This window comes from Hypanus sabinus, chromosome 9 (genome assembly GCF_030144855.1).
Source record: "Hypanus sabinus isolate sHypSab1 chromosome 9, sHypSab1.hap1, whole genome shotgun sequence".
Taxonomy (NCBI): Eukaryota; Metazoa; Chordata; class Chondrichthyes; order Myliobatiformes; family Dasyatidae; genus Hypanus; species Hypanus sabinus.
In genome coordinates this window covers 40,151,366-40,177,878 of record NC_082714.1, presented here as the reverse complement: position 1 = coordinate 40,177,878, position 26,513 = coordinate 40,151,366, and the positions used below count along the sequence as shown (strand labels likewise).

The window sequence follows — 26,513 nt, the reverse complement described above, 5'->3', positions numbered from 1 at the left end:
CCCCAAAGAGAAAGTGAGCAAAATCACAAACTGGATGGTCTGTCCTTGCTGTCATTAAGCGCTTTGGAGGAGGACACAAAAAAAGGAGACGTTATCATAGCACAGATAAATCAAGATGTAGAATAAGTTTAGATGAGCAAGGAAAGAATTTACAGGCGCATCACCAGCATGGCAGCCACACTGAGGGATAGCAAGAAAAGTAAAGGTGGAGCTGCAAGAAAGCTCTATCAGCTACTGTGGGCAACTTAGCCTTGATAAAAATCATACAAATCAAAGTGGCAAAGGTAGCCTAAAGAATATATTCAGGACAGTTCCTTTGAAGAATATGCTCTGGAATCATCCAGGGAACAGACCATTTTATTGGCAATGACATGGATTATTGACTTCAGAATAAAGGATCGTCTGGGTAAGAGTGATCACAACATGATGGAACTGCATATTCACTTTGAAAGTGAAGAACTTGGGACTGAAACTTGCGTCTTGACCTTTAATAAAAGCAGCTTCCCAGGTACAAAGGCAGAGTCAGCTAAAGTGGTCTGAGAAGATAAATTAACAGATAAGAGTGCAGATAAGTAGTGGCATTATCATTGAGATATTTCAGTTTTGAATAAATATATATTCCATTGAGAAATAAAGATTAAAAGAGGAGCAATCCATCTACAGCTTTCGAAGGATAGTGTCAGATTGAAAGGAACAGCAAATAATATTACAAAGATTAGTGGCAATTCAGAAAATTGGGAAAAATATTAGAGCTCAGCAAAGGATGACTAAAAGGAGAAAATCAATGATAAGTCTAAAGTACCAAGAAATATAAAATCCAACAATAAGAGCTACTACAAATACATAAAAGAAAGCAGCTTTGCAGCATGAGATAAGGGAATTAATAATGGGAAAGAGAAAGGGCAAGACCTTGAACATATACTTTGAATCTGTTTAACTAGAAGATTAAAAGCAATACAATAAAAGTGGAAAATCAAGGGAAGAAAGGAAGTAGAAGCAAACAGAATAAAGGCCAAACCAGAAAAGAAGTATTCAAACAGACCTAAAGGCTGAGAGGAGCTCCAGAACCAATAGCCTACACCCCAGGGTACAAAAAGAGAAATATCAATGCAAATAGTTCTGACTCTGTAAAATTCTCTAGATTCTGGATGTGAAGAAAATTTAAACAATAAATTTAATTCAAGAAATGAAAGAAACAGAAAGCAGTAAACTAAAGGTCAGTCAGCCTCACATCTGTCATTGAGAAAATGCTAAATCCATCATTTAAAGCAGGTCATTGTTAGACCCTCCCTGGGTTATGATCACCCAGACGTACAAACTCCCATACATATTATTAAATTCCAATGAGAACTGGTCAAAGAATCATAAACACAAGAAATTCTGCAGATGCTGGAAATCTAAGGCAACACACAAACTGCTGGAGGAACTCAGCAGGTCAGGCAGCATCTATGGAAATTGATGAAGAATCAACGTTTCCAACTGAGGCCCTTTGTCAGGACTGGAAAGGAAGGGGGGAAGACAACTGAAAAAAAAAAGGTGGGAGAAGGGGAAGAAGGATAGCTGGAAGGTGATAGATGAAGTCAGGTGGTAGGAAAGATTAAGGGCTGGAGAGGAAGAATACTGATAGGAGACAAGAGGAGACCACAGGAGAAAGGCAATGAGGAGGGAACCCAAGGGGAGGTGAAAAGAGGTTAAAGGGCCAGAGTGGAAAATAGAAGAAGAGGGGAGTGGGAAGGGAAATCTACATTCATGTCATCAGGTTAGAAACTGCCTAGACAGAATATAATGTGTTGCTCCTCCACCCTGAGTGTGGCTTTATCATGGCACAATAGGAGGCTGCGGACTGACATGGCAGAATGGAAATCCGAATTAAAATGCTTGACCATTGGAAAGTTCTGCTTTTGGTGGAGGTGCTTGAAAAAGCGGTCCTCCAATTTAGAACAGGTCTCACCAATGTAGAGGAAGCCACATCAGACACAATAGACAACCCTAGCAGAATTGCAGGTGAAGTGTTGCCATACCTGGAAGGACTGTTTGGGGCCTTGAATGGAGGTGAAAGAGAAGGTGAATGGGCAGGTGTAGCACTTTGGCCACATGCAGGGTTAAGAGCCAGGAGGGAGATAAGTGGGGAGGGGTGAATGGACAAGGGAACCATGGAGGGACCGATCCCTGAAGAAAGCAGAGAGGTTTAATATCTACTATTCGTGATAAGTTAGCGATCTTAAGGCATGCCCCCTTTGATAAAATTAGAACTTCCTGGGAGCATGATTTAAGTATTTCTTTATCGATTCAATTCTTAAGTCTGTTAACTCAACCTCTTTATGTGCTCGCCACTGCCTTTTGCAGTTTAAGGTTATACATGGGGCTCATATGTCTAAAACTAAATTATTGCGGTTTTATCCTGACATTAGTCCCGTTTGTGACAAGTGTAAAGGGGGCGAGGCTTCTCTTATTCATATGTACTGGGCTTGTCCTAGTCTAGAGAAATCTTGGAGAGAAGTTTTTTTAAAACTTTATCCCATATTCTTAATTGCCACTCAGAACCTAACCCTCTGATTGCTCTTTTTGGCATCTTGGGTGAAGTAGACATGCATTTGAGTCCGACTAAACATTGAACGTTATCTTTTGCCTTGACAGTTGGTTCTTCTCAGTTGAAGAGATGTTGCCCCACCCACTCATACTCAATGGCTTAGTGATATTATGTCCTGTTTTGACCTTAAAAAGATTCATTATTCACTTCTCAATTCAGACATAAAGTTTCATAATGTGTGGGGACCTTTCCTTGAATACTTTCATAACTCCTCTTTAGATAAAGTTTACCCTTTTTTTGTACTATAATCCCTTACTTTCAGATTATTTTGTAAGTTTTATGGTTTTTTTGATGTGAATTACATTATAGTTTTGGTAGTAGGCTTTATATTTTCTTTTTTTATGTAGCTCTTTTTTTAATTACAGCTCTGTGGGGTTGAACGCTCCAATTAATTTTTCTTTTACGCATTGAAGCGGTTGGCCTGAAGTTTTGTAGTGGGAGGGTAGGGAGGATACTAACTTTATATGATGTTATTTTGGGTGCTTTTGCCTTATTGTTTATGAATTATATATTAGACATTTGTTTTACACTGTTTAAATTTCCATTTTGTTATTGGGTTTTTTTTGTAGTTGTAGAAACTCAAAAATGAATAAAAAAAAGAAAGCAGATAGGTGGGGGAGAAGGTAAAGATATGTTTGGTGGTAGGATCCCTTTGGAGACGTTGGACATTGTGGAGGATGATGTGTTGGATGCAAAGGCTCATGGAGTGATAGGTAAAGAAAAAATGAACTCTATCACTGTTAAGGCGACAAGAAGATGGGGTGATCATGGATGTTTGGGAAATGGAAAGATTTGTGGGTGAGACAACAGCAATGGTGGAGGAAGGGAAACCCCGTTCTTTAAAGGAGGATATCTGTGATGTCCTAGAAAGTCGCATGTGGTAACAGATGCAGAGGAAACAAAGGAACTGAGAAAAGGAAACAGCATTTTTACAGGAGACAAGGTGGGAAGAGGTATAGTTAAGATACCCTTAGGAATCAGTGGGTTTATAAAATATATCAGTTGACAGCTTCTCCTGAGATGGAGACAGAGAGGGCAGATAAGGGGAGGGAGGTGTCAGAAATGGACCAGGTGAATTTAAGGGCAGGGTGGAAGATGGAGGCAAAGTTGTTTAATTTGATCAGCTCATCATGGGTGCATGAAGCAACACCAATGCAGTCATTAACATAGTGGAGGAAGAGTTGGAGATCATTATCAGTGAACGCTTGGAACATGGACTGTTTTAGGAAAGGGCAGGCATAGCTGAGGCCTACACATGTGCCCATGGCTACCTCGTGAGTCTAGAAAATGTGGGAAGAGCTGAAGAAAAAAATGTTAAGGGTAAGGACCAGTTCTGGCAGATGGAGGTGGGTGGTGGTGGAGGGGAACTGGCTGGTTCTTTGATTGAGAAAGAAGCAGAGGGCTTTAAGGCCATCTTGATAATGATAGAAGCGTATAGGTACTTATTGAGAAAGAAGCGGAGAGTTTTGAAAAAAGTATACATGTGACCTCCTCACAATAACTGGATACCATTTTTGGTAAGGCTTTTTAGTTAGGAGAGTTGCTTTGGAAATTGACAAGCAATCACTTCCACTAATATTTGTGCAAGGATGCTCTATTAAACAACATAACATCACTTATACTTCAAGCCTATCAAAAAGAATTTCAGGATGTACAGTGGCATGCAAAAGTTTGGGCACCCCAAGAGATTTGAGCTCTCAGGTAAATTTTACCAAGGTCTCAGACCTTAATAGGCTTGTTAGAGCTATAGCTTGTTCACAGTCATCATTAGGAAAGGCCAGGTGATGCAAATTTCAAAGCTTTATAAATACCCTGACTCCTCAAACCTTGTCCCAACAATCAGCTGCCTAGAACTCTGAAAATTAAAATAAATGATGCCCACAAAGCAGGAGAAGGCTATAAGAAGATAGTTTTTGGGTAGCCGTTTCCTCAGTTTGAAATGTAATTAAGAAATGGCAGTTAACAGGAATGGTGGAGGTCAAGTTGAGGTCTGGAAGACCAAGAAAACTTTCCAGGAGAACTGCTCATAGGATTGTTAGAGAGGCAAATCAAAACCACTGTTTTACTGCAAAAAACCTTCAGGAAGATTTAGCAGACTCTGGAGTGGTGGTGCACTGTTCTACTGTGCAGCAACACCTGCACAGATATGACCTTCATGGAAAAATCATCAGAAGAAAACCTCTCCTGCATCCTCACCATAAAATTCAGCATCAGAAGTTTGCAAAGGAACATCTAAACAAGCCTGATGCATTTTGGAACTAATCCTGTGGACTGATGAAGTTAAAATAGAACTTTTTGGCTGCAATGAGCAAAGGTATGTTTGGAGAAAAAAGGGTGCAGAATTTCATGAAAAGAACACCTCTCCAACTGTTAAGCAAGGGGGGTGGATCGATCATGCTTTGGGCTTGTGTTGCAGCCAGTGGCACAGGGAACATTTCACTGGTAGAGCGAAGAATTAATTCAATTAAATACCGGCAAATTCTGGAAACAAACATCACACCGTCTGTACAAACGCTGAAGATAAAAAGAGGAAAGCTTCTACAAGAGGATAATGATCCTAAACACACCTCAAAATCCACAATGGACTACCTCAAGAGGCGCAAGCTGAAGTTTTTGCCGTGGCCCTCACAGTTCCCTGACCTAAACATCATCGAAAATCTGTGGATAGACCTCATAAGAGCAGTGCATGAAATATGGCCCAAGAATCTCACAGATCTAGCCTTTTGCAATGAAGAATGGGCAAAAATCCCCCAAACAAGAACTGAAAGACTCTTAGCTGGCTACAGAAAGCATTTATGAGCTGTGATACTTGCCCAAGGGGGTGCTACTAAGTACTGACCATGCAGGGTGCCCAAACTTTTGCTTGGGGCCCTTTTCCTTTTTTTGTTATTTTGAAATTGTAAAATAAAAAAAGTAATTTTGTTTAAAATATTAAAGAAATGTGTCATCTTTAACTTTATGCCTTTTGGAAATCAGGTCATCTTTTACTCGCTTAGCTATTCACAGTAACAGAAATTTTGACCAGGGGTGCCCAAACTTCTGCATGCCACTGTATATTGTATACATTTCTCTGACATTAAATGTACACATTCACCTATTGAAACTGAGCATGGGGCATTCCAATTCTGTACCCCTGTAATGTGAATTAGCTCTCCTCAACAGCATTCATATCTAAAGAGACATGGTTTCCAAATTAAGTGATGTTGTGCATTTTCAGATTTATTAAAAATATCAACCTATCGATGTCGATAAAAATGGAGCCCGTTCTTAACTTGGAGGTGGCCTGTAAACATTAAGGTGCCTCTTAAATGTCGTTAAAAAAAAAATGTCATTATTATTTCTGCCTCTACCACTTCACCTGTACCTCCTCTGGCAGATTCTTTCAAATACCAATTACTCTTTGTGTTAAACATTTATCCCTCAGATTCCCTTTAAAGCACCTCTCTTTCACCTTAACCCTCGGACCACTAATTTGAGACACAGCAATCATGGGAAACAGAGATGGCCATCAACCTTATCAATGACACCCATCATTTTATATACCTCCATCATGTCGCCTCTTAGCCGACTTCACTCCAGGGAAAACAGACCCACCCAACCAATCTCTCCTAATATCACGTCCTCTAATCAAGTGCCAGTTTATTGTCATCTAACTGTACATATATACAGTCAAACAATGTTCTTCTGCAGTTCCAGGCAACATCCTTGTGAATCTTTTCTGTACTCGCTCTGTCTGATCATGTCCTCCTTATAGTGTGGTCTGCTAAACTCACCATGGATCCCATGTTCTCTAACCTTCCACATCATACAGAAACTTGTCAAAAGCCTTACTAAAGCCACAACATCTACTACCCTAACCTCAATTTTCTTGGTCACCTCTTAAAAAAAACTCAATCAAATTCATGAGGCACAATTCCCCTTGCACAAAGCCACATTAATTATTCTTAATCAGTCCTCGTCTTTCCAAATGCAAATGGATCCCATCCCTAACTATTGCAGTAACTTTTCCCACCAGAGAGGCAAGGCTCACTGGCCCGCAGTTCCCTTGCTTCTGTACAGCCATTCCACCAGACAGGCTGGGAGGGCAGCTGCTCCTCTTATCCTAGGTAATTGATATGCCCAGTCCTCCTAACCCTCAATGGGGCAAGTACTTTCTGTCCCTGTAAACTGATAACCTTACACTCCTATCTTCATCCCCTACCCCTCCCTAAGGTAGGGTAAAGAATCAGGAATTCATTTTCCCCATTCACGACCATATTATTAGTACTACGATCATGTTAGTTAGTAACACTTTCCCAAAATCATAAAAAACTTGATGCACCTCATCATCCAAGTGTCCAGGCTTGTATGCATAATTTTATACTATCCATTGTGCTTACAAATGAGTTGCAAGGTTAGCAAAAGATTTTTGTTTAAACAGCACATTCAATTTAAACAGCACATTGTTGGTTACTATGATTTAGGTATCACAAGCAAAATTGGCAATTAATTGGAACTGTTTGGTGGATTTTAAAGTCAACTGCAATGAAACATTATTACATAAGACAAATTTTAGATTTTTATAATTAACAATTCAAAATATAAAGAATAATAGGTAATATTTTTGATGTTGCTTAGATAGAGAAGCAGGTACAATATAGAAATGTAGAAGGAAAAAATTGTAGGTTTTTAAAAATCAAAATGAAGGACCTCAACATGATCTCAACAGCACAACTGACCTTGACCTTAAAATCCTTGAAATAAACAATGAAGACAAGTGTCCAACCTCAACCCCCCCCCAAGTAATTGTTTTCTTGAACGTGAAATACTGACATTAAGTACAGTAATTGGTTTTTCTTCAGACCATTCCAATTTTGTATTAGAATTAGATTATCCAACAGCATGAAAAGCAAACAAGGTGAAGTTAACTTCTGACAAGAAGTTGCAATTAGTAACTACTTTTCCTCCACAGGAGGAAGTGCTTGTCAGACCAACGAGCACTTCCAGCATCTGCTCTTTTCATTTCAGAGAACCTCACAGTCATTACCCCCAGTCACAATCTGTCAATTTCCTCAAGGACACTGGCAGCACCAAGTTCTATGTCACAACTACTTCACTTAATTTCTACTCATATCTGTCCAAATATTAGCCTACTAATCAGGAATAGGAAAATAGAAATATTTTTCAAATTCACTTCCAAAGCTGTCTTTTTTGGTTCCTAATTTACTTCGACAAAGAAACGCACTTGACCTAAAAAGTTCATTTTATTTCTCCTTGCACAGATGCTGCCTGACCTGCTGAGTGCTCGCAGTGTTTTCTGTTTTTACTTTAGGTTCCCAATATCTACAGTTCTTTCGTTCTCATCTCCCTTCGTTATGCAGACATTTTCATTGAGTAACATCAGACCCTTTGCCACGGTAAGCATCAGCACACCTTAGCATCAAAATCAGCCAATTTGAACCTCTTCTCTTAATTCACCTGTTGTCAAAACAACCATTCTTGTTTTTGTGTTGCCCACACTTGATTATTACAACTTTCTGGCTGACTTGCTTCATTCTTCTCATCCAACACTTGGGGACCAAAGTTCCATTGTCTCTGCCTTAATTACATTTCCTATTCGCACTTCACCCTGCTGCCTCTGACCTGTATTGCTTCTGTAAACAATGCCACACAATTTAAATTCCTATTGTCTTGTCTAAAGCTTGGTCACACCCATCCCCATGTCTATATTCTCCTGGCTATAACCCTCAAAGCTACCAATGCTCCTCTGTTTATCTTTAGATATCATAATTCACCAATGCCACATATGCCATCAGCTGCCTCAACTCAGAAAATCCCTCGCTAAACCCTTTGGTCTTTTTTTCCCCTATTCTCTGTAAGCATCTAAAAATCTAATTCCTTGATACAACTTTTGCCAATTGTCGTAATTATTATGTAGACAAATATCAGTTTTTGTGTAATCACCCCCAAAACAAAAACACTTGGACTATTTTCCTAATTTAAAGCAGTTGTTAGAATGTAATAGCTGGAACTGCATTACTGGTGCCACAGGGTTCTAATTATGTCGCAGTGAACCGTGATCCCAGCCTGGTAAGGACGAGCGTTTACCTGGTACTCTTTGTGCAGAGAGATATAGTTGACCAGGCTCTTATCCACACAGAGGGCCGCTAACTTTCTGCACACTTTCCTGACATTCAACAGCAGGTCACAGCTGGGCACGAAACCCAGTATGTTCAGTAGGATCTCGTCCGAAAACTCGGTCAGGTTAAGGGATCCTCCTGGCTTCTGCTCGGGCTCTTGTCCCTGCTCTGTCGGTTTCTGCTTTTGCTCTGGGTCCGGGTCCGGATCCGGATCCAGGTGCAACTCCAGATCTAGCTCCAAATCCTGCTCCGGGTCCTCCCCGCTCTCCATCACCCTTCAACACTCACTCTGCACCTGCAGGCCGGGGATGGGCGACCTCCCCCAGCCAAGCAAATGTTTAAAAACAGCAAATTATGTTTGCTTATATTTCAGAACGGCTTGGGAAATAACACCCACAATAGCGTCGGGTGCACTGTCCCGGCACGGAGAAACTAACGGCGTCGCTCCGGAACTTGATGGGCGCCCACGCAGCCCTGTTTCCGGTGAACGCAGCGCCGCCGTCCGAGGCTCTTCAGCCCGTCTCCCTGAACCGAGGCCGCAGCGCCGCCGTCCGAGGCTCTTCAGCCCGTCTCCCTGTTTCCGGTGAACGCAGCGCCGCCGTCCGAGGCTCTTCAGCCCGTCTCCCTGAACCGAGGCCGCAGCGCCGCCGTCCGAGGCTCTTCAGCCCGTCTCCCTGTTTCCGGTGAACGCAGCGCCGCCGTCCGAGGCTCTTCAGCCCGTCTCCCTGAACCGAGGCCGCAGCGCCGCCGTCCGAGGCTCTTCAGCCCGTCTCCCTGAACCGAGGCCGCAGCGCCGCCGTCCGAGGCTCTTCAGCCCGTCTCCCTGTTTCCGGTGAACGCAGCGCCGCCGTCCGAGGCTCTTCAGCCCGTCTCCCTGAACCGAGGCCGCAGCGCCGCCGTCCGAGGCTCTTCAGCCCGTCTCCCTGAACCGAGGCCGCAGCGCCGCCGTCCGAGGCTCTTCAGCCCGTCTCCCTGAACCGAGGCCGCAGCGCCGCCCTTCCTTCGACAAACCTCCCTCCCTCTTGTGAGGCGCAGAGTAAATTACGAAAGCCATCGGCCCAGGTTAGAAATATATTCCACTCTAATGTAGGAATTTGTTTCACTGAATTAAAAGTATACCTGCGATATGGCTTCGTCTCCGACTGAGGAGGGACTCCAGTCTGTGAGATGTCCAACAATCATGCCATCTGTTAGGAACCATGTGTCACCTTATCGGTGTCAGGTAGTCCCGTTGCCCGATTCACTTTCATAGAATCCTAAAGCACAGCAAGTGAACATCCAGCCTTCCGTGCTAAAGCTGGTTCTACTCAATTCAACCTCTTCAATTAATATTTGCGTTTGCGTTTGAAGTTTCTATCGAAGTTATTTCCAGCATACTATCTCAAATTTAAATAAATTTATTATAAAAGTCAGCACACACAACCCTGAGATTCATTTTCTTGTGGGCTGCCGCAGTAAGTACAAGAAACACAAAAGAATCCGTGAAAGACCTCACCCAACTACAACCGACGTGCAAAAAGATAATCAACCATGCAAATACAAAAAGAAATTGATTAATTAACAAACATACAAACAAGCAAGAAATAAATATCAAGAGCATGAGATGAGGAATCCTTGAAAGTGAATCAATAGATTGTGGAACAATTCAGAGATGGGGTGAGTGAAGTTATCCCCTCTGGTTCAAGAGCCTGATGGTTGAAGGGTAATAACTATTCCTGAACCTGGTAGTGTGGGTCCTGAGGCTCCTGTATGTCTTCCTGATGGCAGCAATGAGAAGAGAGCATGGTCTGGACAGTGGGTTCTTTGATGATGGTTGCTGCTTTCTTGCAACAGTACTCTGTATACTTGTGTTCCGTGCTGGGGAGGGTTTTACCCACCATGGACTGGGCCATATTCACAACTTTTTGTTGGCCTACTCTACCAGGCTACTTGTTTCCAAACCAAGCCATGATGCCACCAGTCAACATACTCTCCACCACACATCTATAGAAGTTTGTCAAAGTTTTAGAAGACATGCTGAATCTTTGCGAACTTCTGAGGAAGTAGAGGTACTGCCATGCTTTCTTCATAAGATCACTTACGTGCTGGATCCAGCTCAGATCCTCTGAAATGATAACACAGGGATCTGAAGTTGCTGACCCTTGGTACCTCTGATTCCCCCAATGAGGACTTCCAGTTTCCTCCTTCTGAGGTCAGTAATCGGCTCCTTGGTTTTGCTGACATTGAGTGAGAGGTTGTCCTGGCACCACTCAGCCAGATTTTCAGTCTCCCTTCTTTATGCTGATTCGACACCATCTTTGACTTAGTCAATGGATTCCAAGATCATAACAACCATTAAAGTTAAAAGGGTCAAACGCAAGCTCCACTACAGACACCCAGTCTGGGAATGAGTGCTGAGTACTGTTAGACTTAACAACTCCATAATTGCAATGTTAAACTTATCCATCTGTCCATTCAGATTTTTATAAAAGCATCGGTTTAAAAAAGCATGAGAGATTCTCTCCAGTATTATGTCCAAAATTTATCCCTCAAATTATGTCACTATTATTGGGTTGTTTTTCAAAAGATTATGTTATGTGCAATTGACTGCAGTATTTCTACATTACAGCACTGTATTCCACTGACACTAAATTGCATTTTGTGTGTCTAGTGGATGTGAAAAATGCTATATAACTGATAGGCCAATCCATTTTACTTTATCAGGATCTTTGACTTGTACCAAAATTGAAATCTGCAATTTTCCTAATGGCAATGCTGAATGACCTACTAGGGACGATCCATAACGCCATAGTCAAGTGGTGGTGCGTTAAATGAGCTCAGACAAGGTGGTGGTAGGAGAACTTCCATGAATATCTGTATTATGTGTCAGGAGGTCAGAGTTCCTTCACATTATCATTGATATTTTTTAACAGTCTCCAACTTTTGTATTTAAAACAAAATATTCTTATTTGTGTCTGCAAGATTTCCTGATTTCTGAACAGGTATTGATTTTTTTTCCGGTGAGAGTCAAGTATATTAACGTCGCTAATGTCCGCAGAGCCGAACTTTAAAGACTGTGTCACAGCGCCACCTACAGGTGTCAGAGAAAATACAAACACTTTCACCAAGAAACAAAACTGTGAAATCAGAAATATAAAATATAGTTATGTGTTTATATAAATATATAGTTACATAAATATAGTTATAAAACTGGGAAAAAGAAATGTAAATAATGCTGGGAATACTGAGCAGATAGCGTTTCAGCTGTCTGATCGTTCATCAAATCTATCATACTAGAATTGTCCATAGGATTATAGATCGGCATTGAAAGTTTAAAATTGAATTGTGAGAGAATGTTTTAGTTATGATTAGATGTTTTATCTATTGTTCATGGATCAATACCTTTTCCTGAATGCTAAGTATTCAACTGTTGTTGAGCATCATATATGTATATCTTATGTACCTAAATATTTACATGCTTCATATGGTTAGAATTTAAACAGCTCTGTTCTCTGTATTTTAGGTCATTCAATCGCTTTCAAATCTGGAATTTCATTATAAAATATCACTTGTTACACCTTCCTATGCCATCTCTTCCCCAATGCCCATCAAGTGACAACTCACACATTTTTTCAATACTTGAATTTTAAAATTAATGTTCAACTCCATATAAGCATAATGAAATTGAACTTCCAGTTTTACTTTGACTTTGATTAATTACTGATTTTCCTTGCCAACAACGTATTACAAAGTATTTCTCAAAAATATCCAGAGAATTATACTAAGTTGGGAGACATTTCACAAAAACTAGTCATATAGTGGCTGAAATAGCCATACTCCCATTAGCTTACCCTATAAACAATATGACAGACTCCTTCATCAAAGGTCTAGATAACCCCTGTTCCACAGTAGGACAAATCCATCAAAAGGGGCAGTTAGTGGTATAAAGGCAGGAGGATGTCATTAATGGATGTATATCTCTGCTTCTTAGACCATAAGATCATAAGAGATAGGAGCAGAATTAGGCCATTTAGCCCATCGAGTCTGCTCCACCGTTCCATCATGGCTGATCCTGGATCCCACTCTACCCCTTCTTGCCATATCCTTCGATTCCCCTGACCGATCAGGAAACTATCAACTTCCACCTTAAATATACACAAGGACTTGGCCTCTACCACAGTCTGTGGCAGTGCATTCCACATATTTACTACTCTCTGGCTAAAATAATTCCTCCTTACCCTTGCTGTGAAGTGTCACCACTCAATTTTGAGGCTGTGCCCTCTAGTTCTGGACACCCTACCATAGGAAACATCCTCTCCACATCCACCCTATCTAGTCTTTTCAACATTCGGTAGGTTTCAATGAGATCCACCGCCCCCCCCCCCACCAGTATTCTTCTAAATTCCAGTGAGTACAGGCCCAAAGCTGCCAAATGCTTCTGAAATGTTAATCCCTTCTCTCTCTGAATCATCATCATGAACCTCCGCTGAACACCCTCCAATGACAACACATCCTTTCTGAGTTACGGGGCCCAAAACTGTTGACAATACTCTAAGTCTGGCCTGACTAGTGTCTTACAAAGGCTCAGTATTATCTCCTTTTTTACATTCTATTCCCCTCGAAATGAATGCCAACATTGCATTTGCCTTCTCTACCACAGACTCAACCTGTAAATTAATCTTCTGGGCTCTACTCTCTATATACACATGATTGTGTGACTAGGCATTGCTCAAATACCATCTATAAATATGCTGGCAACACAGCCATTGTTGGTAGAATCTCAGGTGGTGATGAGAGGGTGTACAGGAGTGAGATATGCCAACTAATGGAGTCGTGCCGCAGCAACAACCTGCCGCTCAACATCAGTAAGGCGAAAGAGCTGATTGTGGACTTCAGAAAGGGTAAGACAAAGGAACACATACCATCAGAAGTGGAGAGAGTGAGCAGCTTCAATTTCCTGGGTCTCAAGATCTCTGAGGATCTAACCTGGTCCCAACATATCGATATAGTTATGAAGAAGGCAAGACAGTAGCTATACATTATTAGGAGTTTGAAGAGATCTGGCATGTTAACAAATACACTGAAAAACTTCTATAGTTGTACTGTGGAAAGCAATTCAATATATGTAATTGATTTACTTTTTTATTTATTATTATTTTAATCTTATTTATTATTTTTTTCTCTGCTAAATTACATATTGCATTGAACTGCTGCTGCTAAGTTAACAAATGTCACGTCACTTGCCGATGATAATAAACCTGATTCTGATTCTGATTCTTGCACGAGGACTCCTAAGTCCCTTTGCACCTCTGACGTTTGAACCTTCTTCCTATTTAGATAATAGTTCGCACTATTGTTCTTTTTACCAAAATGCATTATCGTATATTTCCCCACTGTATTCCATCTGCCACTTTTTTACCTGTTCTTCCAATTTGTCTAAGTCCTGCTGCAATCGCATTGCTTCCTTAGCACTATCTACCCCTCCACCTACCTTCATATCATCTGCAGACCTGCAAGTCTCTTCCCAAGATCCCCACCATCACAGAAGCCAGCTCCAAGTGGTATCAGGAAATAGTTGAGCTCAGTGTCATTTTATGTGATCTAGTCCAGATTCAAAGGCTCATTTTGAAGTCGTCTTTCACTCACGATCTGGACCCATGGACTATGTGAAAGCACACACCACATCCTGAACATCATTCGAAATCTCTCTGCAGTATTGGCCCTTCCTCCTTGAGGCCTCTCATCTGCACAAAGCACCTTGTGCAATGAGGATGGTCCTTCCCACAGCATCCTCCAGCCATCTTCCCTCCTGTCCTCCCTGCAGCTCCTACCAAAAAGACCACAAACCCCATCAGTGTCCGTCACAAATTTCTCTCCATCCAGCTTTCTCTAGAACCTTCTCCCAATTCCACCATCCTGACTGGTTGGCATGACATTCCTAAGTTGAATATCACACCCCCTTACCTTTTCCCAAAACCTATACATGCTATCAGCAAGACACACTGCTTCTACAGAAAGCTACTAAATGAAACAACCTACAACATTAGCAGAAAAAATCTTTACCAGGGCATTCCTTTCTTCCCCCACCCCTGCCCACCAAAAACAGTCATGTCCTCATGACTTTGAAATTTATCAAACCATCATTAGTAACACAGTATTCAAAGGAATTTCATTGATTTCAGGAACACCCATCCCATTTATAAATGGTAGTAACCTATCTCACTATGGGGATAGGCACAACACTGTTTCCTTGGTGCACCATATACCAGGCTATCTGGAGGTTTCATGACTCTATGACACCTCCTTATCTCATCTTCAGCTTCTCCAGCTTCAACAACTCCTTGTGATCCTTTCTGCCTGCTAGATGCTGCCTGACCCTGTCTTTCACTCATACCCTTCTGGCGGCTGAGGTCCCCCTGCTCCAGGACTGAATTTAGCTTCCTTCAGATTAAGCAGGTGCTGCAGAACATCTTCAACCTCCACTGATGCTAACTGTCAAGACCTCTCTCAGAGAGGGTTGTCCTCGGTCAATCTAATAGTGTGGCAAATACTTTTGGAGCAACCAAGAGACTTGTCAGTAGAAAAGGTGTTTCCATATTCCATCATCTTCTCAGTTAATCTCCTTTTCCATTCTTCAGACATCAGCGAGTCATCAAAGTTGCATGTCGACTTACTTTCATTTCCCCAGGAAAGCTAGACACTACCATCACAGGAAAAAGAGGGACAGTCAACACCCCATGTCTGAGGGTGCCCTCTCTCCCTGAGGTGTTCCTGATAATCACTGTCATCCTGTTTGTGTAGACAGCTGAAGATCTCTGCAGTTCAGGTCTCAACAGCATTCCTTCAGGTAAGCATGATTCTTCTTCCGGATTAACAAGAGCATCCACTCGGATGGCCAAAGGCATCGGGCATTCTGGAATTTGGGGATTCCTATCACTCTAGCCACTCATCCAGGACACAACATGATAGGGTTTGACTGGGTTTATCACACAGGTCCTCTGAACACAGGATGAATGAACAAGATTTTCCAAAAGTTCTCTCCATTACTCTTCTTGCATGCTCCCATGAGCCCTGTCATAACAGAAATATTTGTTCTCACAAGAATGGATGCTCCACCGTTTTTGACTGGATCCAGGCAGACCAACACTGATGGATCAATAGTCTCAGTTACTCCAACATCTACTCCTGAAAACTCCAGTTTCAACGACAAGTAACCATTATACGGGTACTCATCAGTACTAAGCCCCCAAATCTCAAAGAAACTGAGTGGCATCAATGATAAATGTGCCAAATACCAGTTGTAAAAGGATCTATAAAGCAAAGTAACTTGAGAACTTGTGACAAGTATGACTCTAGCACCTTCAATCCATATGGATTGATCAGAGCTTGATCCCACTAAACCTTCAGGATTAGTGTTTTGTACTTTAGAATTTCCCTTGCTACACTGATAAGAAAATATCCTCTCCAAAACGCCAGCCCATTCCTTTACTGGGTTTGTCCATAGTTTTGCTTCTTTTCTTCTCTGCTTGATTAACCACTACCTTACTTTTCAAGGATTCTCCTGTCCCTCATAGTTTCACTTGAAGTGCCCATCTTCACAGATGTAACAGAAAATACCTGTCACCTCTCTAGTCAAGAGACCCTTTCCAGCAGCAGTCTGCTTCATCATTAATCCTACAGAAGAGGCAGGTTTCCCAGCAGATGTATCATGTTTAGTTGAAACATTTGCAAACATCCATCAAATCAGCTCAGTTCAAAGGTTTTCCATCTCATTCCTCAGAAGTTCTAAATCTTTGGCATCACGGACCGCTTGAGCAACAGAGGCAACAAGTAGCATTGAAGAGACTACGCGGATTTTGGAAATGTCCCACTTCTCAATCGTGTTTTCCTCCTTTCTAACTTCTCTGAGTAACTCTGTAAAAGATGGAGGAGGGCGCACCTTGCAGGTCATTTGAATATGTAGAGCAATCAAGTCACGAGTCTGCACACCCTTCACAACTTGCTCAATCCTCAAGCAATTTCTCTCAGAATGTCCTCTTTGTGGCACAAATTGTACAGCAGTTTCTCCAATCTGAAAAAGTAGGCAGACAACTTCTCTCCTTCCTCCTGGAATATGTGCCAAAACTTCATCCTAAGATTGGCTGCAGTTTCAGCAGTGCCAAAAACATCTTCCTGAGTTTGCAGGTAATTAGCTAACATGACTAATGGATTTTCTGCTTTTAGGAACTTCACTATATCAGCTGGCTAACCCTTTAAGCTCTCTACCAGAAATTGTTTTTTTCACATTATCTGAGCACTGCCATCCATCCAGTAAAACTGAGATGTCTGCTTAGTCCAAGCCCCATGTTCTTCTTCCACATCAAGCGTGGGCTTGACCCCAGAGAACACTCCAAGCTGACTATAACTTTGGCTCTCCTCAAATTCACTTATGCATTTATCAACCAGTGATGTCATAGCCAAAACCAGCTCAGCATTTAAATCAACTGCTGAAGGACCCGTTAGACTTCTCATATCAGCCAACTCTTTTCCCTCACTTCACAGAAATGAGAACAACTTGTCTTTAAAGTTTTTGCCCTTCAATTACATGCCCCACTTTTCTAAAAATATGGACTGCCTATGGTCCCGCCTCTCTAGGGTCTCCCAACCTATCATGCGGCATGACTTCAGTCATTGCTGGTCTGGATTAACATGACATCCTCACCAGCCAATTGGTCAAAATGCCGTTTAGTCAGTGTAACTTTCCCCAAAATATTTATAGAATTTAGCACTGCTTCATTGGAAATTCAGCCATCCATCTTGCTCAAAACACCAGCATTATTTGTGGATAATCTCTTTGAATTGTACCAACCCTTAATTCCAGTGGCACCCATAATGAAGTACTTTAGTCACTTTCCTGACATTAGCTTACACACAGGCTTAAACAAACAAACAAACCACTTAATGAATTCTTAACAGCAATTAAACAGCATTCAGCGAATCCCGGACAAGCCCCCACAATGTAGCCTCCTTACCGGTTCATATGGAAACTTGGCTCGTTGTCAGCCCCACTGACAGCCATGGGACTCAGTGGTGAGAAAGCCACCTTTCATAAACAATAGATGCTTAGGGTTGGTATGATTCGGGGTTCAACCAAGCATGAACGTTGTGATGTTCTGATTAAAGAAACCTCAATTTGAGCAAATGCTGCGTAAATACAGCCCATACACAAATGTTGGTCAGCAAGAAATAAAAAGTCATACACCATCTAAGGTTATAAAGGAAGTATATTTACAGAAAAATTAAAAGGCCCTTTACAATTAAACCAGTCTAAATGTGCACATTGGCGGAGCTCATTTTGAAGTTGTCTTTTACTCACGATCTGGACCCATGGTCTGTGTAAAAGCACACACCACATCCTGAAATCCATCTCAAACAAATGGGTACTCTCTCTGGAGTATTGGCCCTTCTTCCTTGAGGCCTCTCATCTGCACAAAGCACCTTGTGCAATGAGGACGCTCCTTCCCACAGCATCCTCAGCCATCTTCTCTCCTGACCTTTCTGCAGCTCCCACCAAAAAGACCACAAACCCCATCAGTGTCTGCCACAAATCTCTTTCCATCCAGCTTTCTCGAGAACCTTCTCCCAATTCCACCAGCCTAATTGGCTGACACAACATTCCTAAGTTGAATATCACAGCCCTTATCTTTACCTGAAACCCCAACATGCCACCTGCAAGACGCACTGCTTCTACAGAAAGCTACTAAATGAAATATCCTGCAACATTTGGAGTAAAAAACTTAACCAGGGCATTACACTTACAAGATGTTTTTTTAGAACAGCTTGTGGTTGACCCCACTAGGAGAAAGGCAATTCTGAATTGGTGTTATGTAATGATCCATATTTGATTCAGGAACTTAAGGTAAAGTAACCCTTAGGAGGCAGAGATTGTATTGCATTTTGAGAGGGAGAAGGTGAAATTGGATAAATCAGTATGAGAGTGGAGTAAAGGGAATTAGAGGCATGAGATAGGAGCTGGCCAAAGCTGATGGAAGGGGTCACTAGCAGGAATGACAGCAGAACACAATGGTTGGAGTTTTTTGAAGCAATTCAGAAAATGCAGGATAGCTGCATCCCAAAGAGGAAGAAGTATTCTAGTGGGAGGATGAGGCAACCATTGATGATAAGGGAAATCAAACACAGCATAAAAGAAAAGAGAGGGCAAATACCATAACAAAATTTAAATGTTTCTGAAGCTTTTAAAAGCCAACAGAAGGCAAACAAATAAAAGCAATAAGGGGAAATCTTGCCTGAGAAACCTGTGAGAATTCTTTAAGAACGTAACAAGTAGGATAGACAAAGGAGAATCAGTGAACGTTGTCTACTTGGATTTTACAAAATCCTTTGAAAAGGTGCCAAGGTAAGAGCCCACAATATTACAGGAAAAATACTAGATAGGAGATCATCTGACTGGCTGGTGGCAAAGAGTGGGAATAAAGTGGGTCTTTTCTGTTTTGCTGCTGGTGACTAGTGGTGTTCTGCAGGGGTCAGTGTTGGGACTGCTCTTTTCACATTATATGTCAATGATTTGAATGCTGTAGTTGATGGCTTTGTGGCCAAGTTTGCAAATGATACGAAGATAAGTGGAAGGACAGGTAGTGTTGAGGAAGCAGGGATTCTGCAGAAAGGCTTAGACAGATTAGGAGAATGGGCAAAGAAGTGGCAGGTGGAATATAGTGTTGGGAAGCTGTATGGTCATGCACTTTGATAGAAGGAATAAAGGCATATACTATTTTCTAAATGGTGAGAAAATTCAGAAATTGGAGGTGCAAAAGGACTCAGAAGTCCTCGTGCAGGATTCCCTAAAGGTTAACTTGCAAGTTGAGTCAGTGATAAGGATAACAAAAGCAATGGACTACAATATAAAAACAAGGATGTAAAGCTGCGGCTTTATAAAGCATTGTTTAGACCGCACTTGGAGTATTGTGAAAAGTCTGGGTCCTATATGTAAGAAAACGTGCTGGCATTGGAGAGCCAGAAAAGGTTCATGAGAATGATTTCAGGAATGAAAGAGAAAATATATGAGGAGTGTTTGATGGCTCTGGGCCTGTACTTGCTGGAGTTTACCAGAATGAGGTGGGGGGTGTGATCTCATTGAAAACTATTGAATATAGAAAGCCCTAGATAGAGTGTATGTGGAGTGGATATCTCCTATAGTACAAGAGTCTAGGACTAGAGGGCATGATCTCAGAATAGAGGGATGGCCCCTTAAAACAGAGATGAGGAGGAATTTCTTTAGCCAGAAGGTGGTGAATCAGTGGAGTTCATTGCCACTGACAGCTATGGAGACCAAGTCATTTTTTTAAAGCAGAGGTTGCTAGGTTCTTGATTAGTAAGGACATCAAAGGTTATGGGGAGAAGGCAGGAGAATGGGGTTGAGAGGGATAATATATCAGCTGTGATAGAATATTGGCGCAAACTCAATGGGCTGAATGGCCTAAATCTGCTCCTATGTCTTATAGTCCTATGGTTTTATTGTCATCCAAAATCCTAAAGATATGTGGGTTGGTAGATTAATTGGTCACAGTAAATTGTGCCTACTGTGTAAGGACTGCCAAATCCAAGAACTGAAGGTAATGTGGGAAATAGTAAAAAAATGGGGATTAATGTGGAATTGCTGTAAACGGATGGCTGGTTGTATGTTGGCACAGACTGAGTAGGCCGTAGGGCCTGTTTCCATGCTGTATATCTATGTGTCCAAGATTCTATGATGCTCAGTTTGAGTTTTTGCCAGGACCTCTTGGCTCCAGTCCCAATCACTGCTTGATCCAGACATGGATGAATGAGCTGAATTTTGAGTTATTCTTTGCATAAGAAAGTGATTGTGGTTGCCAAAGAGCAAACATCACAGCCCCAGGGCATCATAGTAGGAGTTGTTAGTATTGTCCGATGCCCAATCATGTTCAACTACTGTATATCATCAGTGTGACTAAGGAGGCAGTAAGTGAGATTAGAGGCAAATTTTGGCAATTGCAGTATTATTGATTTCATTTGGGAGAGAATTATGACAATTAAGTTTCTAGTACTAATGGAAATCATGACATAAATTCAAGGTTAAAATTTCCCACTAGGCACAAAAAAGTCAGAAAGCCTCTACAATTGTTCTACTCCAGAAGTCTTTTACCAGTCCATCATTATTTTAGCCAGAGGTTTGCAGAGGAATTTTTAGGCTATAATCTAAGAGTTGGCTATGTCAGAATGAGTTGAGAAAGTACTGAAGAATATAGACTCTTTGGAATTGTATCCTGTGTTTTAAGGCTGGGGTGCTTGTCCTTCAGCAACCATACCTATTTTTCTTTGTATGAGGTGTGACTCCAAACACTGGATTATTTTCTGAAAAATTGTAGGCACAAGCCTTCCCAACATCAAGGACATCTTCAAGTGCAGTGCCTCAAGAGTGCGGCATCCATCATTGAGGTCCCTCACCGCTCGGGACATGTAATCTTCTCATTACTGCCATCAAGGAGGAGGTACAGGAGCTTGAAGACACACACTCAATCTTTCAGGAACATCTTGTTCCCCTCTGCCATCAGAGTTTTGAATGGTCCATGAACACTACCTCACCGTTGGCCTTTTGCACAGTTTACTCTTTTTATTTTTTATTGTAATTTTTTATGGCTTGTGCTGCCTGCAAATAACAAATTTCGTCATGTGTCAAGTAATAATAAACCTGATTCTCATTCTGATTCTGATAGTTCTTACTTGCTCACAAAACAATTTGCTTTCGCTAAGCCTATTTCCCTTAAAATCATGCTTCTTAAAGAACCAATATTAAAAGCATATTCTCTACTCTCACTGAAATGTGGAAACACAAGCTCATACTGTATATGCATCTGAATTATTTATTCTATGGAGGTCAAGGTAATGTCACTATCAGCTTCCTAGCCTTTGGATTATTCCAGATTGCTGCAATTGAATCCTGCTATGCTTTTTCAGATTGCTCTTTGCTGCATTTTGGAGACTGTTCGAACTCTATACTGAAGTTGAGATGAGTTTGTCCACTTTTCCTTTAGGCCACAGCATAGGGCTTTGCTAGAATTGTAGGCTTCTCCATTGGGTAGGCTTCCAGGGACTGCCATCAGTTAGTGCAGTTCTAGGCCTGGTGAGTCTCCGTAATCCTTTGGATAAAGAAAACTCCTTATTTGAGTAAAGTTTATCCAGGTTTCTCTTAGCTCCCTTAATCTCTGCAGAATCCCAAACTTATTGGCTGAACTTTACTAGTAATTCTCTATCAGAAATTCACTACTCCTGGCTGGTCCTTGGATGAGGTGTAATAGTCTAACAAATTTGTGCTAAAATTCTCCAGCAATTACATTGGCAAACCTGATCTCAAAACATAGACCAGATTAGACAGTGCTGGTTAACAATCCCATTCATTTTAATAGAGCTTTTATGGCTGTGGAAAAAAGGAATGGTATGTATTTTTAAAAAGCTAGTGCTTGCAATATATATTTTTTCTAATTATGTTAAAATGCTTATTTTTCTTAGGCCTTTATGTTTTAAATTGCTTATTTTATTTAGAATATATTTTTACATTTCTGAATATAATGGACAGAGCTAGAGAATTTCTGTATCTATCAGTCCTTCCAGAGGAGAATTGTAAGTTGTCTTTATTCTGATCCACCTATATTGGACAAGGTCCTGGTGCTATACATCTTTTTTCATTAAGATTTACCTACCATTCATTTTATCTATCTATCTATCTAGTTATTTATTTGTGTGTGTGTGTATGTATGTATGTATATGTATATACACACACACATTCGTTCCTTCAACTGATCTGTAACTCTTCAAAGTTCTTATTATCTTCCTTGAAGTTCTCTGGTTCATTGCTCTTCCTCGTTCATGTCCTCTACAAACTTGGAAAGTTTTCTGATCCTCAGACAACACCACTGAACACTTCCTTGCAGTTTGAAAAAAGATCTGTCACTGCATCTCTCTGTTCTCAGTTACTTTACAAATTTTCTATCCATAGTTGCTGCCTTCTCTATAGATGCTATTTCTTCTTATTGTCAGAAGAATATGAACAACGTGTTTACACTTTCCTCTTTTAGTGCTGTACACAACTTATGATGGTTTCTATCTAGATCTGGTGATTTGTATAATTTAAGCACATTTTCTCATCTTATTTCAAAGTAACCCTACTTTAGACCAGTTCTAGATTCCTTGGCAAGGGGAAATATCCTCCCTGCTTTCCTCCTTCTGAGTTCTCTTTAAGTATTTTATTCATCTCAACAAGGTTACCTCATTCTTCTAAATGCGAGAGAACAGAGGCCGAGCTTACTTATATCTCTCCTCGTATGAAAATCCCACAAACCCAAGAACCTGTCATCATTTAAAAATGTCAACATTTACTATTTATTGCGCTAGCATTAGCTATCTTTCAGTCCACAATGCAACTTTTTCTCCTTTCCAGTGTTCTAATCTGGTTTAAATACCCCCAGCAACAGCACAAGCAAATCTCTTCACAAGAATATTATCCTAGCTCTGTTGATATACAACATGTCAGGTCTGTACCAACATCACCTGACTGAAACTGACCCCGATATCTCAAAAATCAAAAGCCATCTCACCATCTTGTATATTCATCTGTACCATCCATTTTTCATACTCAAAAGTAGAACATAGAACATAGAAAACCTACAACATAATACAGGTCCTTCAGCCCACAAAGCTGTGCCAAACATGTCCTTACCATAGAAATTACCTAGGGTTACCCACAGCCCTCTAGTTTTCTAAGGTCCATGTACCTATCCAGGAGTCTCTTAAAAGACCCTATCGTATCCGCCTCCACCACCTTTGCTGGCAGCCCATTCCACTGTTATGAATGTACCACAGCTCTGAGGGGCCGAAGGGTGCGGGGTAGCCCCCTCCTTTGTGAGAATCGCAAGAGCATTATTGGGTTGGCTCAGAGGACCCAGGAAATGAGAGAGAGACATGGCCATTGTCTCCTGGAGACAACGTTTGTGGATTGGGGACTATGCTATGTGCAGGCCCTCGGGCAAAGTGGGCTGGTTGAGAGAGAGATTGCATCACCCCAACCTGATTGACATCTACTACCCTGCGAGTTAAGATAAAAGAGGGGCTGTAGGGACAGCCCCTCAGATGCACCAGAAGAAACGCTAGTGATCCCGTAATAGCGGGAAGCCATTTGAAGGAAGCCAAGTGCGTTCGGTTCCCTTGCCTGGAGGCTGGTGGCTGGTACCACAGAAAACGACTTGGAACTAACAACGGGGAACCGACTCCCCCGACTCAACGGATTGGCCTCATAAAAGACCCGGGCAAGTTTAAACCCATCTCTCTTAAACCCAAAGAGCTGCAGCTTGAAAGGACAGTGACTTTTATCTTTCCATCGGACAATACAATATCCCCTAGACAAATGATAGAGCTATTGCTTAATTGATGATTATTATTATACCCGCATTTTTAGATTGAGTATTGACGACGTATATTATCTGAATGTCTGTATTAATCTTATTTTTGTGCCCCTTTATAAATAAAGACTTTTAAAAATAGTACCATCAGACTTCAGCGGACCTCTCTATCTTTGCTGGTAAGTGATCCAGTTACGGGAATTTCGTAACACCACACACTCACCATTCTGTGTTAAAAAACTTACCTCTGACGTGTAGTAACAGGAGTAATTCAATATTGTTAGCATCCCTTGAATAACAATTATGAAGCTATAGATCCTGTTATTAGATGGTAGAATTTTATTAGTCTTTGCCAGAAATTACTCAGTATGTTTTTAAAGATGATGCTTGCTTTAAATTTGTCCAGATTCATAAACCCATCCCTGGGCTATCAAAGCTCAGAACAATTAGAAAGAACTCTCTGGAAACCTAAGGTACTTTTCTTGTCATGTAACAGTTATTAGATACAGTAGATATATTTCTATCTACAAAATAAAATGTGGAAATGCCACAATAAAATCAGTGGTCCTGTTGTTATTAAGTTAATCAAAGGAATCAATCATGGTTTCACAAAATGTAATAGCATTACTAACAATAAAAGTATAACTGATTTTCTTTCTTCTATCTTCTTTATTCTGGTCAATGTTGTAAGTAAATACTTTTATTGTAATACTTTCCAAACTTGCAAAGATGACAAGGTGCTTATAATATTCACACTATTTCTATTTTTGCATTTTGGGCCCCTTATCTAAGAAAAGATGTGCTGGCATTGGAGAGGGTGCAAAGGAGGTTCACAAGAATGATTCCAGGAATGACAAGGTTATCAAGCGTTTGATGGTTCTGGGTCTGTACTTGTTGGAGTTTAGAAGAATGGGGAGTGGAGGGATCTCATTGAAACCTATTGAATATTGAAAGGCCTAGATAGAATGGATGCAGAGAGGATGTTTCCTACAGTAGGACCAGATGACATCCTTTTAGAACAGAGAAGAGGAGGAATTTATTTAGCCTGAAGGTGATGAATCTGTGAACTTGATGCACCATCAATAACTCACACTGAGACGTAAGGCGAGATATCGGCTTTTATTGACTGGAAGAAGGAACCAGGAGTGAGTGTCCATCATACTATGACCTGGAGACTGAGGCCGAGTGTCAGGCCTCAGATCGCCTTTATACAGGGGCCTGTGGGAGGAGCCACAGGAGCAGTCAGCAGGGAGCGTGTCCAGACAGGCACATAGTTCACCACAGAACTACATTGCTACAGATGGCTATGGAGGCCAAGTCATTGGGTATATTTAAAGCGGAGCTTGATAGGTTCTTGATTAAGCATCAAAGGTTATGGGGAGAAGACAGGAGAATGAGGTCGGGAGGGAGAAAATATCAGCCGTGGTGGAGCAGACTTGATGGATGGGCCGAACAGCTTAATTTTGCTCCTTTGTCTTATGGTCTTATGGTCTTTCAGCACCTATTTATCAATAAGAGATACAAAAAAATCTAAATATAGGTATGTAATTGGTTATTAAAAATATATCAACTCTAACTCTATAAGAATGCAACCAACATAGTCCTCTGAATATGCCTAGGAGTATGATACAGACTTCACTTCCAAATTAAACCATGTTTATTCTTCCTAATTATGTTGACATGTGCTTCCATGTACAATACACATAACTTCCCAGCCTTTTTTATGCCAGGGACCAACACCAGTAAGCAAGGGATCCGTGGACCCCAGGTTGGAAACCCCCCTGCACTATACCAATCTGGTTCTTCAAAAAGGAATGAGACTGCCTCTGGATAAGAATCTCCAAGCACTTGTTCCTAAAATCATAAAGTGAAAACAGTATAATTTTGTCACTTTCCCCCCTTTCCCATCAGCCTCACTTCATTACTATTAAAATTCAAGATGACTATTCTCCCCCATACCCTTAAGCACAGAGCTATTCAAACTCCAGGGCAGCATTTGAATGATTTCAAAGTGCATACACCAAAAATTGCCAGAAACATACAGGTGATAAAAATTATTTGTGGGCAGTTTGGGATTGGAGGGTGAGAGTAGGTTTTATCACAATCTACAATCACAGCTGAGATAACTAATCTCATGGCTAACCTGGGTTTCAAACCATAACCTCTGATTCTATCGATTTGAGTAAAAATAAAGATAAATGATAGTTTCCTTAAAGGAGACAGGAGTGAGAATCACTAGTGATGTGACCTTGTGACCCTGACAACCCAAGTGTCTTGGGTGGAACCAAAAGATCACTCTGCCTTTTCCAAATATATGAGCAAATTATCTGACCTTGCTATGTGCAAACTAATGCAAGAATTAAGGGTGGAAAATATTTAAGGAGAGGGAAACTGATGGACTGGTGTGTGGTGGAG

At 41.1% G+C, this 26,513-nt stretch overlaps 1 protein-coding gene across 2 annotated transcripts in view; it reads right to left on the bottom strand.

Moving 5' to 3' along the window:
* fbxl18 (F-box and leucine-rich repeat protein 18) overlaps positions 1–24,626 on the bottom strand; it is a 61,010-nt gene extending 36,384 nt beyond the window's left edge. Inside the window, exon 1 of one of the 2 annotated variants that reach the window (XM_059979523.1) lies at positions 8,678–24,626. In XM_059979523.1, coding sequence (XP_059835506.1) covers positions 8,678–8,980 — 303 coding nt within the window. In that variant the 5' untranslated portion in view covers positions 8,981–24,626. The remainder of the gene's footprint in view (positions 1–8,677) is intronic. The other variant, XM_059979522.1, reaches the window with a different exon arrangement.
* Positions 24,627–26,513: the final 1,887 nt, after the last annotated feature.